Consider the following 13,602-nt stretch of genomic DNA (forward strand, 5'->3'; position numbering starts at 1 on the left):
GACCCCGCCCCGCCCGGGCGCCGGCCCCCGGCTCTGGGCGCGGGGCCACGTGTGCGGGCGGGCGGGCGGGAGGCGGCCCCGCGCCGCGCGTTTAAATGTCCCGCTCGGCGCGGGCCGCGCTGTGCGCAGGGACGGGAGCGGCCGCGCCGTGAGGCAGGAGGTGCCCCGCGCAGCCCGCGCCGCGCTCCCGCCCCGCCCTGTCCCCGCGCCCCGCCGCCGTCGGGCGGGCACCGAGCGCCGCGCCCGTGCTCTGGCCGGCGAGCTCCGGGGTGCGAGAGCGAGCGGTCCCGGGGCGCGGCGTGGGGCGGGGGGCGGCGGGGCCTTTCCGCGCCTCGCGGCTCTTTGTGGGGGCCGCGGCCCTCGGCTCCGCTCGTGCCCGCGGGCCGGCGGCGGGCAGCATGCGGCGGGAGAGGTGAGTCCGGCCGGCCGCGCGGGTAGGCCGGCTCTCCGTTAGCGAGGCCGGGGGACGCTCCCCGCGGGCCGGCCCTCACGCTTCTCGTTTCTTGGCAGCGACTGCGCGGAGGAGAAGGCTCCCGCCAAGGGGGAAGGGGGCGCCGAGGGGACCGTGCGGGCCCGCAAGAGGAAAGCCGATGTGGCCACGGTGAGCGCAGGCCCGGCGGGCGGCACGGCACGGCACGGCCTGGCGGGCGGTGCGGGCCCGGCGCTGCTCCCGCGGCCTTTTGTTGGGGGGCGGGTGGCCATGTGCGGCGCGGGGCGCGGGCGGGGGGCTGTCACGGCGCGGGGACCGGCGGGCCTCGGGTGCACCGTGGGGGTGAGCCGTGCCCTGACCCGCGGCCCCTGCCCCTAAATCGCTGCGTTTCTTTTTGTAGTTCCTCCAGGATCCCGACGAAGAAATTGCCAAAATTGAAATGAGTAGGAAAAAGCAATACGAAAACCAGGTAACGAATGTGGCCTTAGTTCACGTTCCTTTCATCTCAGTAGCCTTTTGGTGCAGGACGTTGGTATTACGAACACAATGCCACAGATATGCAGCTACCCCGTGCTGTGTGGCGGTGGCTGAGGGGACCATCAGCCCAGGCTGTTGAAGACCACAAACCACGTCGGTGGCACAGCCTGCTTTGGAGCCTTCGCAAGAGACGAAGCCTACACGGGTCTAAACCATTACATGAATGCTTCAGTGTACCTGAATGTCCTGGGACTGCCAGGCTGTGCCCTACAAAAGCCTTCATACACACTTAGTTTTCCACACTGGCATACCTGGAGTCTAGTAGGAGTTCAGTGGTTCACTTACGTGCTGTATCCTGCAGGCCAAAGCATGCGGCCCTTTGGCACGCAAACAGAACCAAGTTCTGAGATGGATCTCTTTGTAACCCTGTCTGTGCTTACATATAACCTGGGAGAGAGGAAGGATCACTTGTTCCCTTTGGTTAGCTCTATTCTCATTGGCAAGTGTTTTTATTAGATGGAGGGAGTACTTGAAGTTCCAGATCAGAGCTTTGAAGTTTGTACTATTAGATACTACTGCGGTGGTGAAGTAGGCTTCATGCTTCTGCAGATGAAAGGGATGATTTTTTAAGGCCATTTATGCTGTAGGCCCAAGGACAAGTGAGGCCACTTGCTGGGGTTAGTAGTGACCAGTGCCAGTTTCCAAATAGGACATTTGGCATGACCCAAGTTACAAAGTCAGAATGAACTCCAGTTGCATCCCCTAAACTCCTTAGTGCTGTTCTTATGTTCTCCAAACTTGACATGCTAGTGGTATTTATCCTGGATGCTTTGTTGGTATATAGTATTGAAAGGAAGATGCCTTTGTGCACTGAGATACTTACTGTAAATAAAAGAGCAAAATCAGCCTTTTGCAAGTAGGTTTATTCTACTTTTTGATTCTCTCCTGTGCATATGCACACACATGCTCGCTCGCTCTGTTGCGAGGACTTGAGCCAGTTAATGCACATGCAGGGTGATACTTAAGCTGCAAAAGTCATGATCAGGGAGTACAGACTGTACTCATTTGGTACGCGAGGCTATGCATAATGTGGCACATCTAACCAGAAGTGGCAGCTGGAAGTTCTAAGACTAAAGTGCTACCATAACAGATGGGCATCATTGTTTGGAATGGCCTCTGCTTGTTGCAACTGCGTACACTAGTTATCAGTCAACATATTAAGCAGGGCTCAAATGGTGAGCATTTAATGAGGGGATCTCTCCTTCCCTTCTGTCTTTCTTTTGTGCAGTATATTAAACTAATTTCTCACTTCTGACAAGGAAGAGCTGCCTGTCCTTCACTACAGTCCCCTCCTTTAGCAAAACGTTCTGTAAGAGCTGGGCCAGGGCTTCTCCTAAACGTCTATTCCATCATAATAAGGTATTGTTGAAAAGAAAACCCTTATTTTGTCTTCCTTCAAGAAGACTGTGGAAAGCAGTTTGAAATATATTTTGCACACGTTGAGCTTCAACTTTGGAAGTAGATACGGGCTTCCAATTTGGTGGGGTCTTTTCTTTTCTTTTGGTGTTGCTGTTAAATGCCACTTCAGGAAGGATAAGTACAGCAAAACTTGGGTAACTCGGGCAGGAGGCGTCCAAAGTATTATTTAGGAATTTTCCAAGTTATCTTTAGGATAGGGGTGGGACTTCGGCCCTTTGATTCTGTAAACTGTAGATAAAAATGGATACCTGTGTATCAGTCTCTACACAGAGAAGGTTTTTTGTTATGACAAAGTAGCCAGATTGTTACAGATCTGTTTAAAAAAAAGCTAACATTTGGCTGCACAGCGGCAGCTCTTCAGTCTATGGTGTGACACAAGCTATTCCCTGATATAAATTGCCATGGGCCACTAATGAGAATATGTTTATGGTTCCAGCAGCAGTATCGCAGGCTTGTATGATAGCCAGTGAGATAGTTATTCTGTTGAGGCACAACGATTCTAAAATGCAAGCAGCTATAAATCCGCTGCAGCCTGCACCACGTGACTTCTACATTAAATAAATTGTTTACTGACACTAGGTTATACACGAGGCAAAATATCGGAGTCACATCCCACTTTATGGCATCTTCATAGTCAATTCATTAGTTTGCTTCTGTTGAACATAAGGCCTGAGTTCTTAATTAGAATGCTGTTACCCTTTATGTGATGGAAGGGTGGCTATATCATGAGGTTTGTGACAGCAGAATATGGCATCAATTCTGTGTTTGATTTTGGAGAACTGGCACTGCTGTAATTCTGCAAGCAATTCTCATATTAATTCTGGCTGCTTTCTATGGACGGATACACTTCCAAGGCTCTGCATAAAACAAAGTTCATTTAACTTGATTAGAGTAATCCATGCAGTGATGATAGAAAATGCATGTTCCCCTGAATCTAGAGTGGATGATGGAAACTAGAAGTGGTAAGAAATCTTGGGATGGGGCTGGCTAATCGTTTCAGGTAGAAGGGAGGCAGAGCAAGCTTTCAGTGATCAGTTGTGATCGATTTCTCACCAGCCCTTTTTCCAGAATCTAGTCTTACTGTTGTCAGAATGCTCTGTCTAACAGTCTTAAAGTGTTCTCTGAAGAGATTCTTTAACAAGCCTAGGACGCTTCTGAAAGGTAAAATTAAAGGAACAAAACAAAAATGCAACAGTGACTACAACCAAAACCTCATGTACTTAAACAAGTGAACAACATTAACTATATCCAAGTTGAGAGCCTGACTTGGCCTTAATACTGGCAGGGCAATATTCAGACTCTTTAGAAAATTTAAAGTGCCAGAAGCTTCGATGCTATTCGAAAAGAATTGGAATGACTGAATTGTTGCTCTTCTTTCTCCTTTTCATTTGATAATTCTGGAATCTCTTTCTAGTGGAAAAGCCCTATGCTTCAACCTCTAATGCTTCCTGTGAGTGAACACTGGCTTGAATTGTAGGTCTTAATGCTTTCTGATGGGCAAAGTAAGGCTGCAGTCTAATAGCTGAAGTCTGTCTGCTCAGAAATGCTACTTTTTGAGGTGAGACAAGCTGACTTTTCCCTCTCATGCTCCTTTGACTTTGGTTTCCATGCTGAAAATCCAGTGACGCTGCTGTTTTTAGTGCAGTTCTGGGTTACTGTCATCTCCAACCTTCCTGTTGGCACCTTTTGCCCTTAGAAGCTTTGCTGGTGGCTCTGAGGGGCACAGGTGTCTCAGTACCTTGTGTGGCTGATTTTCTGAAGGCTCTGACTGCCACAGTGACCCAGATGGCCACTACCTGGTCCATTTGGTGGCTGACCTATGTGCCCAAAAGGTGTTGTAAAGTTCCATTTCAGTGCGTGTTTGGTGCATTAGTGTCTGATGACATGCTACAGAAAAATGAGGTATGGGACTGTTTGGGTTAAAAATGTATTATCTCTGAACTTCAGGGTTTTCTTTGTTGGAACTGCATGTGTGCTTGACTGTTCTGATGCAAGTCTTTGATCTGCTGTGTTCTGCCCTTCCAGGTGTTTCTTCTAATGAGCGTACTCATGTCCTACCTGTATCTAGTTCCCAGTTATGTGCTTTAGGGCTTGCATTGTGCCAGGCCAAAGGAAGCTCTTCCTGATTGCTTCACGCCCTCCTCACCTTAAACTGTTTCACTTTCAGTAGCAGCTCAGTAGTCCTTTTATTTCCTTACAGTTACAGTGTGACGTTCTGCAGTACCTTGATACTGCTTCTTAGTTTCAGCTGAGTATCTTGCTAAATCTGCTTTAAAGAATCAGGAATCTAATAAGCTCATTCACTAACCAAACCTTGGTGTTCCTTCACTTCAGCTAATTCAGACTTCTGTCTGCCCTCTTGCTTCTGAGGGCCCTGCATATTCCTTTCCATTCTTATCTCTAGCTAAGCTACATGCTTCACTGTTGCTTGCGTTCTACTCCAGTTGTATTGGTGAGCTGTTATGTAGTAGCTTTGTTTTCACTTCTTAAGACATCTAAGAAGGTCTTGAATCTTGATTTGTTTCCTTAGAGAAGATAGAAAGTGATGAAATCTCTCTTAAATCGGTGGCTGTGTGGTATCTACTTAGGCTGGGAACAGCGGAACAGGTCCCTTTTCTTATAGCTACTGCTGGTGTAGTAGGCACCTTTAGTTAGATCTAATGCATGACTTTTTCTGATGGTTTACTGATGAACTGATAAGGCAGTGCTTCTCCTAATGCTGTTGGCAGCTGGACTTGCCATGCAGCTGGGAGGACAAAGTGTGACTACAGTTTAGCTTTGAGGGAGGACAGAAATTAACTTAAATCAATGCTAATGTGATGATCAAACTCCAACTTGATAAGAAACCTGTCAATTCTTTATAATGCAGATACTATGCTTTTTCCCTTCCACTCCAACCCAAACTAAATCATGGCATGGGTGCATAAGTAGCTATGCTAGGTTTGCATGTAGAACTCTGAGAGGTGAAACTACCTCTCTATCTGATGGTAATACAATGTCATAGCTGCAGGAGAACTGTGGCTTTCATTTCTGAAGTCAGTGGTTTCTGTTTCTGAAGCTGGAGCCTGGGGGGAGCCATTTTGCTGGAAGGTGATGTCACTTATAGCAGTGACAGGGCAAAAGTCAGGTGTGGAACTTTCTTTGCCAGGGGCAAATTTTTCATACAGAGCATTTTACTAACACCTAATGAGTCTTCTGGTTTTTTTTTTTATTGTTATTTCTTGAAGCATGTTATGATCTTGTTAAGGATTTATGTCCCTTTACTGCTGCGAAACAGATGAATCTGCAGCAAGATGGCTGACTTTTCTCTTAAGCAGAAATGCTAAATTTTAACTTGCTTAGACATGATGATGTGGGGCTGATTTTGTATTCAACAGTGAAGTAAAATAAATAGTATTTTCCTGGGGAACTGAGAGTTACTGGTGAGAGCCCAGTGAAGGACCCTGAGATAATGAAGGGAAGGGAGCAACTCTCCTGTGAGGACGGCCTGGAGGAGAGCAGGCTCAGGGATATCTCATCAGTGTATATAAATACCTGAAGAGAAGAGAAGGGTGCAAGAAGATGGAGTTCTTTTCAGTGGTGCCCATTGGCAAGACAAGAGGCAGTGGGCACAAAATGAAATGCAGGAGGTTTCTTCTGGACACCAGGAAATTTCTACTGTGAGGGTGACCAGAAGGCTAGAACAGGTTGTGAAGAGAGAATGGGGAATCTTCTTGGAGATGCTCAAAACTGTCTGGACGTCGTCCTGGGCAGCCTGCTGTAAGTGGCCCTGCTTCAGCGGAAGCATTGGGCCAGATGATTGCCACAGGTTACTTTCAGCCTCCATGGTTCTGTGTGGTTAAAGAGGTAATCACAGTTTGTCGTGGTTTATTTCAAGTGTGCTATTATTTACAGCTAAAATGATTACTTTTACAGCCATAGTGTAAAATCTTCTCTTTCATTTTATAGCTGTCCTGGAATAACATTAACAAAGATCCCCATATGCTGATTCCTACTCCAGATAAAGATGATGATCCAGTTGGTGTTGATTACTCTCACTTCATACATCTGAATGTTGCTTCAACTAGATCTTCACCGCTACCAATTCTGGGGTGAGTATGCTGCTGCTTTGCTACTGCTTGTCTGCCTTCCTTTTGTTCTGTGATTTGAAACTAAGCATGTTCATCTGTCTTAGCTGGGCAAACAGAGATGATGTATGGAAAAACATGATAAACAAAGAGGAGACTTATGTGAGGGATAAACTATATATGCAAAGGCACCCTCTCCTGCAACCTAAAATGCGAACAATCCTTCTAGACTGGCTAATGGAGGTAAGCTTTTTTGGACCTGTGGCTACTTTAAATGTGCTGTTGTTAAAGGATACTAATAACTGTCATGAGCACTTTTCATGATGTTTCATAATCCATTTAGCACTAGCTCCTTGCCTTCTTAAGTTTGTCAATGAATGGCACCAAATTTTACATATATATATATATACACACACACATACATATATATATTCAAATATGCACACAATGGATTGAGTTGATGGTACATGAACTGACAATATATTCCGATATTAATTTAAATGAATAGTGTATAATAATCAGTTTGTCCCTAAAGCTGCACAAGGTAAGCTTAAGGTCACACAGCAGACTAAATCTGCACAAATGATTATTTAAGTTGCTGTAAGAAGGAGTGTGTGTCTTAGAGACTAGATGAATCTCACAACGTAGAGTGATGGAATGGGTCAGGCTGGAAGGGACCATAAAGATCATGTAGTTTCAACTCCTTGCCATGGGCAGGGGCACCTTCCACTAGACCAGGTTGTCCAAGACCCCATCCAACCTGGACTTGAGTGCTCCCAAGGATGGGGCATCAAGTACTTTCATAGTTCCAGTGCCTCACCACCCTCTGTGTAAAGCATCTCTTCCTAACATCTAATCTAAATATAGGCTCTTTTAGTTTAAAGCCATTAATTACCCCTTGTCCTTTCACTATATTCCCTGACAAAAGGTTCCTCTCCATCTTTCTTACAGGCCCTCTAGGTATTCGTAGGCTGCTGCAGGTTCCCCTGGAACTTTCTTCTCTGTCATTAGCTTGTAGAATGTATAGCTACTCTGCTGTCTTTGAGAGTATTTTTGATGTTTGAATGAGTTGATATAATCTCCGTTCTTAATTCTAAAGCAGTTGTGTGAATTTTCTCTTCTGAGTTGTTGAAATAATGCATTCTTGTGAATATGAGGAGCTGATGTTCTGATATTGTTAGAGCACATGCTCCCATTTCATACAAGGGCTTTCACTTGGGTTTGTTGTTTGTTTTGAGAGAGGGGATTTACTTCAGTGGTGGTCATCCTGTGAGTCAAAGGAAACAGCTCAGCTGCTACTCTTAGGTAACATTAATTATCAGTATCAGTGAAGCAGAAGTCAAATATGAAATTGTATGTCTAGGTTTTACTTGTTTAATAAATCTGTAGCATCTGTTCTTGACTCTCTAACACTGTTCTTGATCTCTGTCTCTAGGTTTGTGAAGTCTACAAGCTTCATAGAGAAACATTTTATTTAGCACAAGATTTCTTTGATAGGTTTATGGCAACACAACAGAATGTTGTAAAAACACTATTGCAACTTATTGGGATCTCTTCTTTATTCATAGCAGCAAAGCTTGAGGTAAATATCTCTGGTTTTCATCTAAACTCAAAAATGTGATTGGACAAACAGCACACTTACTGTACACTAAATGCATTTTGGCAAGCATTTATGGAGCTTATTACTATGACTTGAGCAGGAGACAAGAATAACTTTTATTTTCAAAATCCTTCCTATGTTTTAGAATTGGCTAAAATTAGGGCTAGCTAACATACCAGTATGTCTATTTTAAAGGAACAGTCTCTTCAGTGTTAGAATAATTCTAAATGTTTTTAATTGATGTTGCTAAATGAGTTTTTGGCTGGCTGCTCTATGCAGAGACCACTTACTGCAATTCTACTGTTGGTGGAGTACCTACTGGATAATACAATCCAAGCCATTTTTATTTACTGGCATAAATTGAGCTATTAAAATAGGGCTTCTAAACTTCTCACTCTTTGTCTTTTAAGAGGCATATTGATGTTTGGTTTGTTCATAAGCACAAATTATATTGCTGCTGTTGTAGTTGAACCCAGCAGGTTGCTCAGCACCACAGCCATTTGATTACTGCTCCATGTGATCTCACTCTGGGAGAGAATCGGGGGAAAAATGTGCAACTTGTGGGTTCAGATAACACTATTTATTAATATAACGGATTTTATATATATATATATATATATATATATGATTAGTATTGTACATATATACACACATATATGTATATATTATATATTTTACATATAAAACACATATATATGTTATATATGTGTGTGTATATGTATATAAAATAATAATTATGTAATAATGTATAATACTAATCATATATATTAACAAGCAATGCACAAGCACTTGCTCAGCACCCCCCAACCAGTGCCCAGCTCCAAGCAGTGGAAGAGAGTGAGATCAACTTCCACCCCTTCAGAACGCCTGCATGATGTCATAGGGTATGGAATATCCCTATGGCTGGTTTAAGTCAGCTGTCAGAATTCTGTTCCCTCCCAGCTCCTTGGGCCCTTCTCTGAGAATGGCCTTGGCTCTGTGCAGTGCTGCTCAGAAGCAGATGTACACATTGGTGTGTTATCAACATTGTATTTCTCCTGGAACCAAAACACAGCATCGTACCAGACGCTATGAAGAAAACAATTCTGTCCCAGCTGAAACTAAGACAGCTGCTTAATCCTTAGGCTTCATTATAGAGCTCTGTTTAAGGCGAAGCTTACGCTTGTTGAGCAGTTAGGCCAGGTTGTGTCCTCATGTTGAAAAGCAGCTCAGTTCTGATGGTAGTGTTTTAGGAGCTCTCTGCGATCTGTTTCCAATCCACTGGAATATCTATGGTTAATTAGTATGTTGGCTACTTACAAGACCTGAGGTCATTACTCTAACAGTTTTCCTAAGGCTGTATGCCCTGGTAGGTGTACAGACATCTGTGACCAGTAGAGCTGTATTTGAATGCAAGAGATAAAAGATGTTTTCCATAGGCTTCACTGAAGTAATCTTGATGCCGTTTATGGTGTACTGTATGCACCTCAGTGATGTTGTAGTCAGTCAATACACGTTGTAGTGATCTATCAGAAGTTAAAGGTGAAGACTATCAGCAGAAGAGCTGGAAAATAGACCTATGCATTAAAGGCAGAGGAGAACACAATAAGTTAGGTTGGGGAGGCTGGTTATTTTCCATTTTTTCCCCTCCCCCTCCTATCTATTTTGAAATGCTGGACTGGCACTGGGTTGTTCTGCTTCTTAATACGTGGGAGGACTAGTTATGACCTATTTGTCCAACTGAATACTTGATTTTTCTGTCTCTCAGGAAATTTATCCACCAAAGTTGCACCAGTTTGCCTATGTTACAGATGGAGCCTGTACAGAAGATGAAATCCTCAGTATGGAATTGATCATTATGAAGGTAATATTTCAAAGTGGAATTTGTCTTATTTTTATTTAAGGTATAGCATAATCAAACTAAAAGCAAGAGCCTCAGTTAATCTTACATGCTGGTAAGAGACGATTTCTAATTAGAAAACAGTGTCCTCTAGGTAACAGGTGATTTAAAGCATCCATCAGGACACAAGTATTTAACAGAATGAATAGTTTCCTCCTATCTGTGGGAGGAGGTGTGGGAAAGAATTGATTTGCGTGTCCCAAAAATGCCTTCCCCAGCTTCCTGTGTAGAGTAAATAAAGCTGCATGGTCTCAGTTAAGAACTCCTTATTAATGCTCAAGTGTTGTGTATGTCTACTCTTTCAGGCTCTTAATTGGAACTTAAATCCACTGACAGTTGTATCATGGCTAAACATTTACATGCAAGTTGCCTATTTAAATGAGCTTTACGAGGTATTGTTGCCACAATATCCACAACAAATATTTGTACAAATAGCAGAGGTAAGACCAATTCCATCCTTCAAATACTATTTCATCTGAAAAAAAAATGTTGTTTTGCAATAGACTTATTAAACATCTGTCATCTTGTAGCTCTTGGATCTCTGTGTGCTGGATATTGGCTGCTTGGAATATACATATGGTGTACTTGCAGCTTCTGCTTTGTACCACTTCTCCTCATCTGAGTTGATGCAGAAAGTTTCAGGTACATAAGAGTGGTATTTATGGATTGCCTAATGTATTTACAAACATGAAATCTGAAGTCAGGCAGGTAAGCCTATGTCTTGTCTTCTAGGTTATGAATGGTGTGAGATAGAGGAATGTGTCAAATGGATGGTTCCATTTGCTATGGCTATAAGGGAGGTAGGAAGCTCCAAACTCAAACACTTTAGAGGTATAGCTCCTGAAGACTTGCACAATATACAGACGCACATAAACAGCTTGGATTTGCTGGTATGTATATGTATACTGAAGACAAAAACTGCCTGAAATTTCTAAGCATTGTTTCTTCTTCGTTTAGAACATAAATTGAATTCAAGTGAAGCATTATCAGATTGAGACCAAGTGTATGTATGATGATTGTAAAAGGCCTAAGGTTGTATGCTGGTTGCAAAATTACCAGGGAGAAGACTAGACTTGTACAGTAGTTGGTATAAAAAGGTGGTCATGATTTTAGCCTATTACATCAAAGGACAAATAATTACCATTACAAATGGGAAGCATATTTCTGCCCCTTCAGATACTTACAGCATTGTATATTAGGCCTTTATCTATAGGAAATGTGGGTAACAACCTCATCTGATGGAAAAGAAAATTAACTAATCACTTGAGAGTGATCTTGTGGGGCTGTTGTGTGATGGTGGTTGGCAAGAAGTTGAGCAGCTATGGTTTTTAGCATGACAAACTTGCAGAGGATCAAAATCATGTCCGTTAAATTGTATTTAACTTAAACTATCAGTTTTTCATTATTGTTCATTTTTACATTATCTAGTTACAGTAGAAGTTAAGAAGCTACTGAATACTAAGATTTAATTTTCTATCTTGAAGATACCATAATGCTGACAGTCAGATTCCAAAAGTTATTGTTTATTTCTTGGAGTTTATATTCCCTGCCTATTGTGTACAGCATACATACGATAGATTAGCAATCAGGAGATGAGTATTAAGTTCTAAAGCCCTGAGTTACATTATTGATCTGTTGCATGAGTACACCCAAGTGGGGATGTTTATTTTTTTTCCTCTTTTCCTGTGCTGCCTTCAGGACAAAGCTCAAGCAAAACAAGCCATATTGGCTGAGCAAAATAGGACTTCACCTTTCCCCACTGGTGTCCTTACGCCACCACAAAGCAGTAAGAAGCAGCCCGCTGGACTGAAGCCGATATGACTACGAACTGTTTACAGATGATTTTGCTGAAGTGCCTGTTCTGCTGGTTCTAACTCCTGCTCCATTATGGAAATGCTGCCGGTGACATTCATAAGCTTTTATGGAATTTGAAAAAGGAAACCTTATCTTTTTCACGACAGAAGATTTTTTTTTTCTATTTGAAATATTTTTATTGAACGTTAAAATATTTTATAGAAATGGATCGAGTACGCCAGCCACTTAAAAGAACACCGAAGAGTGCTCCAAATGCTGCTATTGAGGGTGATGCTTGATGTGACCAACTGTTCAGAAAAAAAGGCTTCAAGTTTAGGTTATTTACCGTGCCTGTTTGTCTCTGGAATAATCAGCAGTTACGCTGTCCCCTGTTGACAACTGGGCAAAACGTGCTGTGCAAGGCGACATTTCAAAGCCTCTTTTTCAAATGGTTGGCTTACAACCTGATGCCTTTTTAAAAAAAAAACTCTTTATTGTAAATGCTGCTATGTCTCTGTGTATCCATTTTTAATAAAAATGCTGTCTAAGACAGCTGGTTTTATGTATATTCCTATTTTTCTCTTGATTATGGTCAACTAAGGTTTTTCAGACTGTGACCACTAGTGTAGCGTGGGAATTGGGTGCAACGAATATAGTAACTATCATCTTATTTATTTAGCACTACTAGCTTACCAATGGAAGTTTCGTTTTTTGGATACTAAGATGAATTTTTATGTTGATTTAGATTTTCCTTATTGAGTTGCACATGACAAGAGAGGGGATAATAGACGTGGCAGGTGTTTGGGGAATCCTTCCACAACACACATGCCCATGATCAGTGTGTTGGGAACTTCCTGAGTCAGTGTCTGGATCGTTGTATCTAATAGCAAGAAGCAATGGGGAAAGAAGGTTGCCTTTATTTTAAATGTAATGATTTAAACTTTGGGATTTTGGCGTATACTTTGACAAGAAGTAATCTTAGCGACGTTGAATTCTGGGATGGTGTGTGCCTGTAAATCCATTGTTTTATAGGAAGAATAGTCCTTGACCTTTGCAGCATCTGAGGGTTCATAGTAAGACCATTTCTGATGAAAAGGGAAATAGGTGCAAAAACAGTTGCTGACTTTTTCATGGTGTTCACTTTGAAGGACTGTTCCACAACACTGAGAGCTTTTGTGGCTATGCCGGGATTCACCACGTCCTGTAGATTACTTAGATGCTACATTTGTATTTCTGGAAGCTGCTTGTCTGCTGATGGTTAATCTTTCCAAATGTAAGTTTCCACCAACACTGCTTTTAAGTTATTCTCCCTTTCCTTTCTCCCTGACCCAGTATTCTGATAAATGTTAAAGCTCTGATATAATAAATATGCCTACTGTAACTAATGGTAAGCAAATTATTTGGTGCTGCTGGCTTTTTTTTCCCTCTTGCAACGAATGGTTGTAAATTCTGTGTTAACAGCTGTAGATATAATCTGAATGAGTTTGCTGGTGCCAGCTCAGAGAGGCTTTCATTTCTTGGAGTGCTGCGTGTCCTGGCCAAGCAAACTTCATTTGCCCATTAACAAGCATTTGTAACAGTGGACAAGTTGTCAAGATGCATTTTAATACTTGTCCTTAAATTTAGTGCCCAAAACCTGAGGAAAGGGAAGAAAGCAGAACAAACAAACAAAATAAACATAGAAAAATGCTTCCTGAAAGGTGCTCTCTGGGCTTAATTTTTGAATCTCTCACCAAGCACCAGCATGGGAGTTTCTGGTACTCTTTAGTGCTTAGTTGAAGCTTAAGTTATATTTAAACTCATTGACTCTATAGACAGATAATACTTTGTTACTTCTAACTTCAAGAAAATGCTCTGTAAAAGCATCACAGATGTG

General features: G+C 42.5%; 1 protein-coding gene across 1 annotated transcript; it reads left to right on the forward strand.

Moving 5' to 3' along the window:
- The first annotated feature begins 121 nt into the window (after positions 1-121).
- On the forward strand, positions 122-13,125 carry CCNE1 (cyclin E1). Its single transcript, NM_001031358.2, has 11 exons — positions 122-412; positions 511-601; positions 831-899; positions 6,335-6,477; positions 6,561-6,696; positions 7,889-8,035; positions 9,801-9,896; positions 10,238-10,372; positions 10,463-10,574; positions 10,665-10,822; positions 11,631-13,125. The coding sequence occupies exons 1-11, from the start codon at positions 399-401 to the stop codon at positions 11,751-11,753; spliced, it is 1,224 nt and encodes a 407-aa protein (NP_001026529.2). The 5' UTR covers positions 122-398; the 3' UTR covers positions 11,754-13,125.
- The last annotated feature ends 477 nt before the right edge of the window (positions 13,126-13,602 follow it).

The sequence above is a fragment of the Gallus gallus genome, chromosome 11 (assembly GCF_016699485.2).
Source record: "Gallus gallus isolate bGalGal1 chromosome 11, bGalGal1.mat.broiler.GRCg7b, whole genome shotgun sequence".
In the NCBI taxonomy this organism is placed as follows: Eukaryota; Metazoa; Chordata; class Aves; order Galliformes; family Phasianidae; genus Gallus; species Gallus gallus.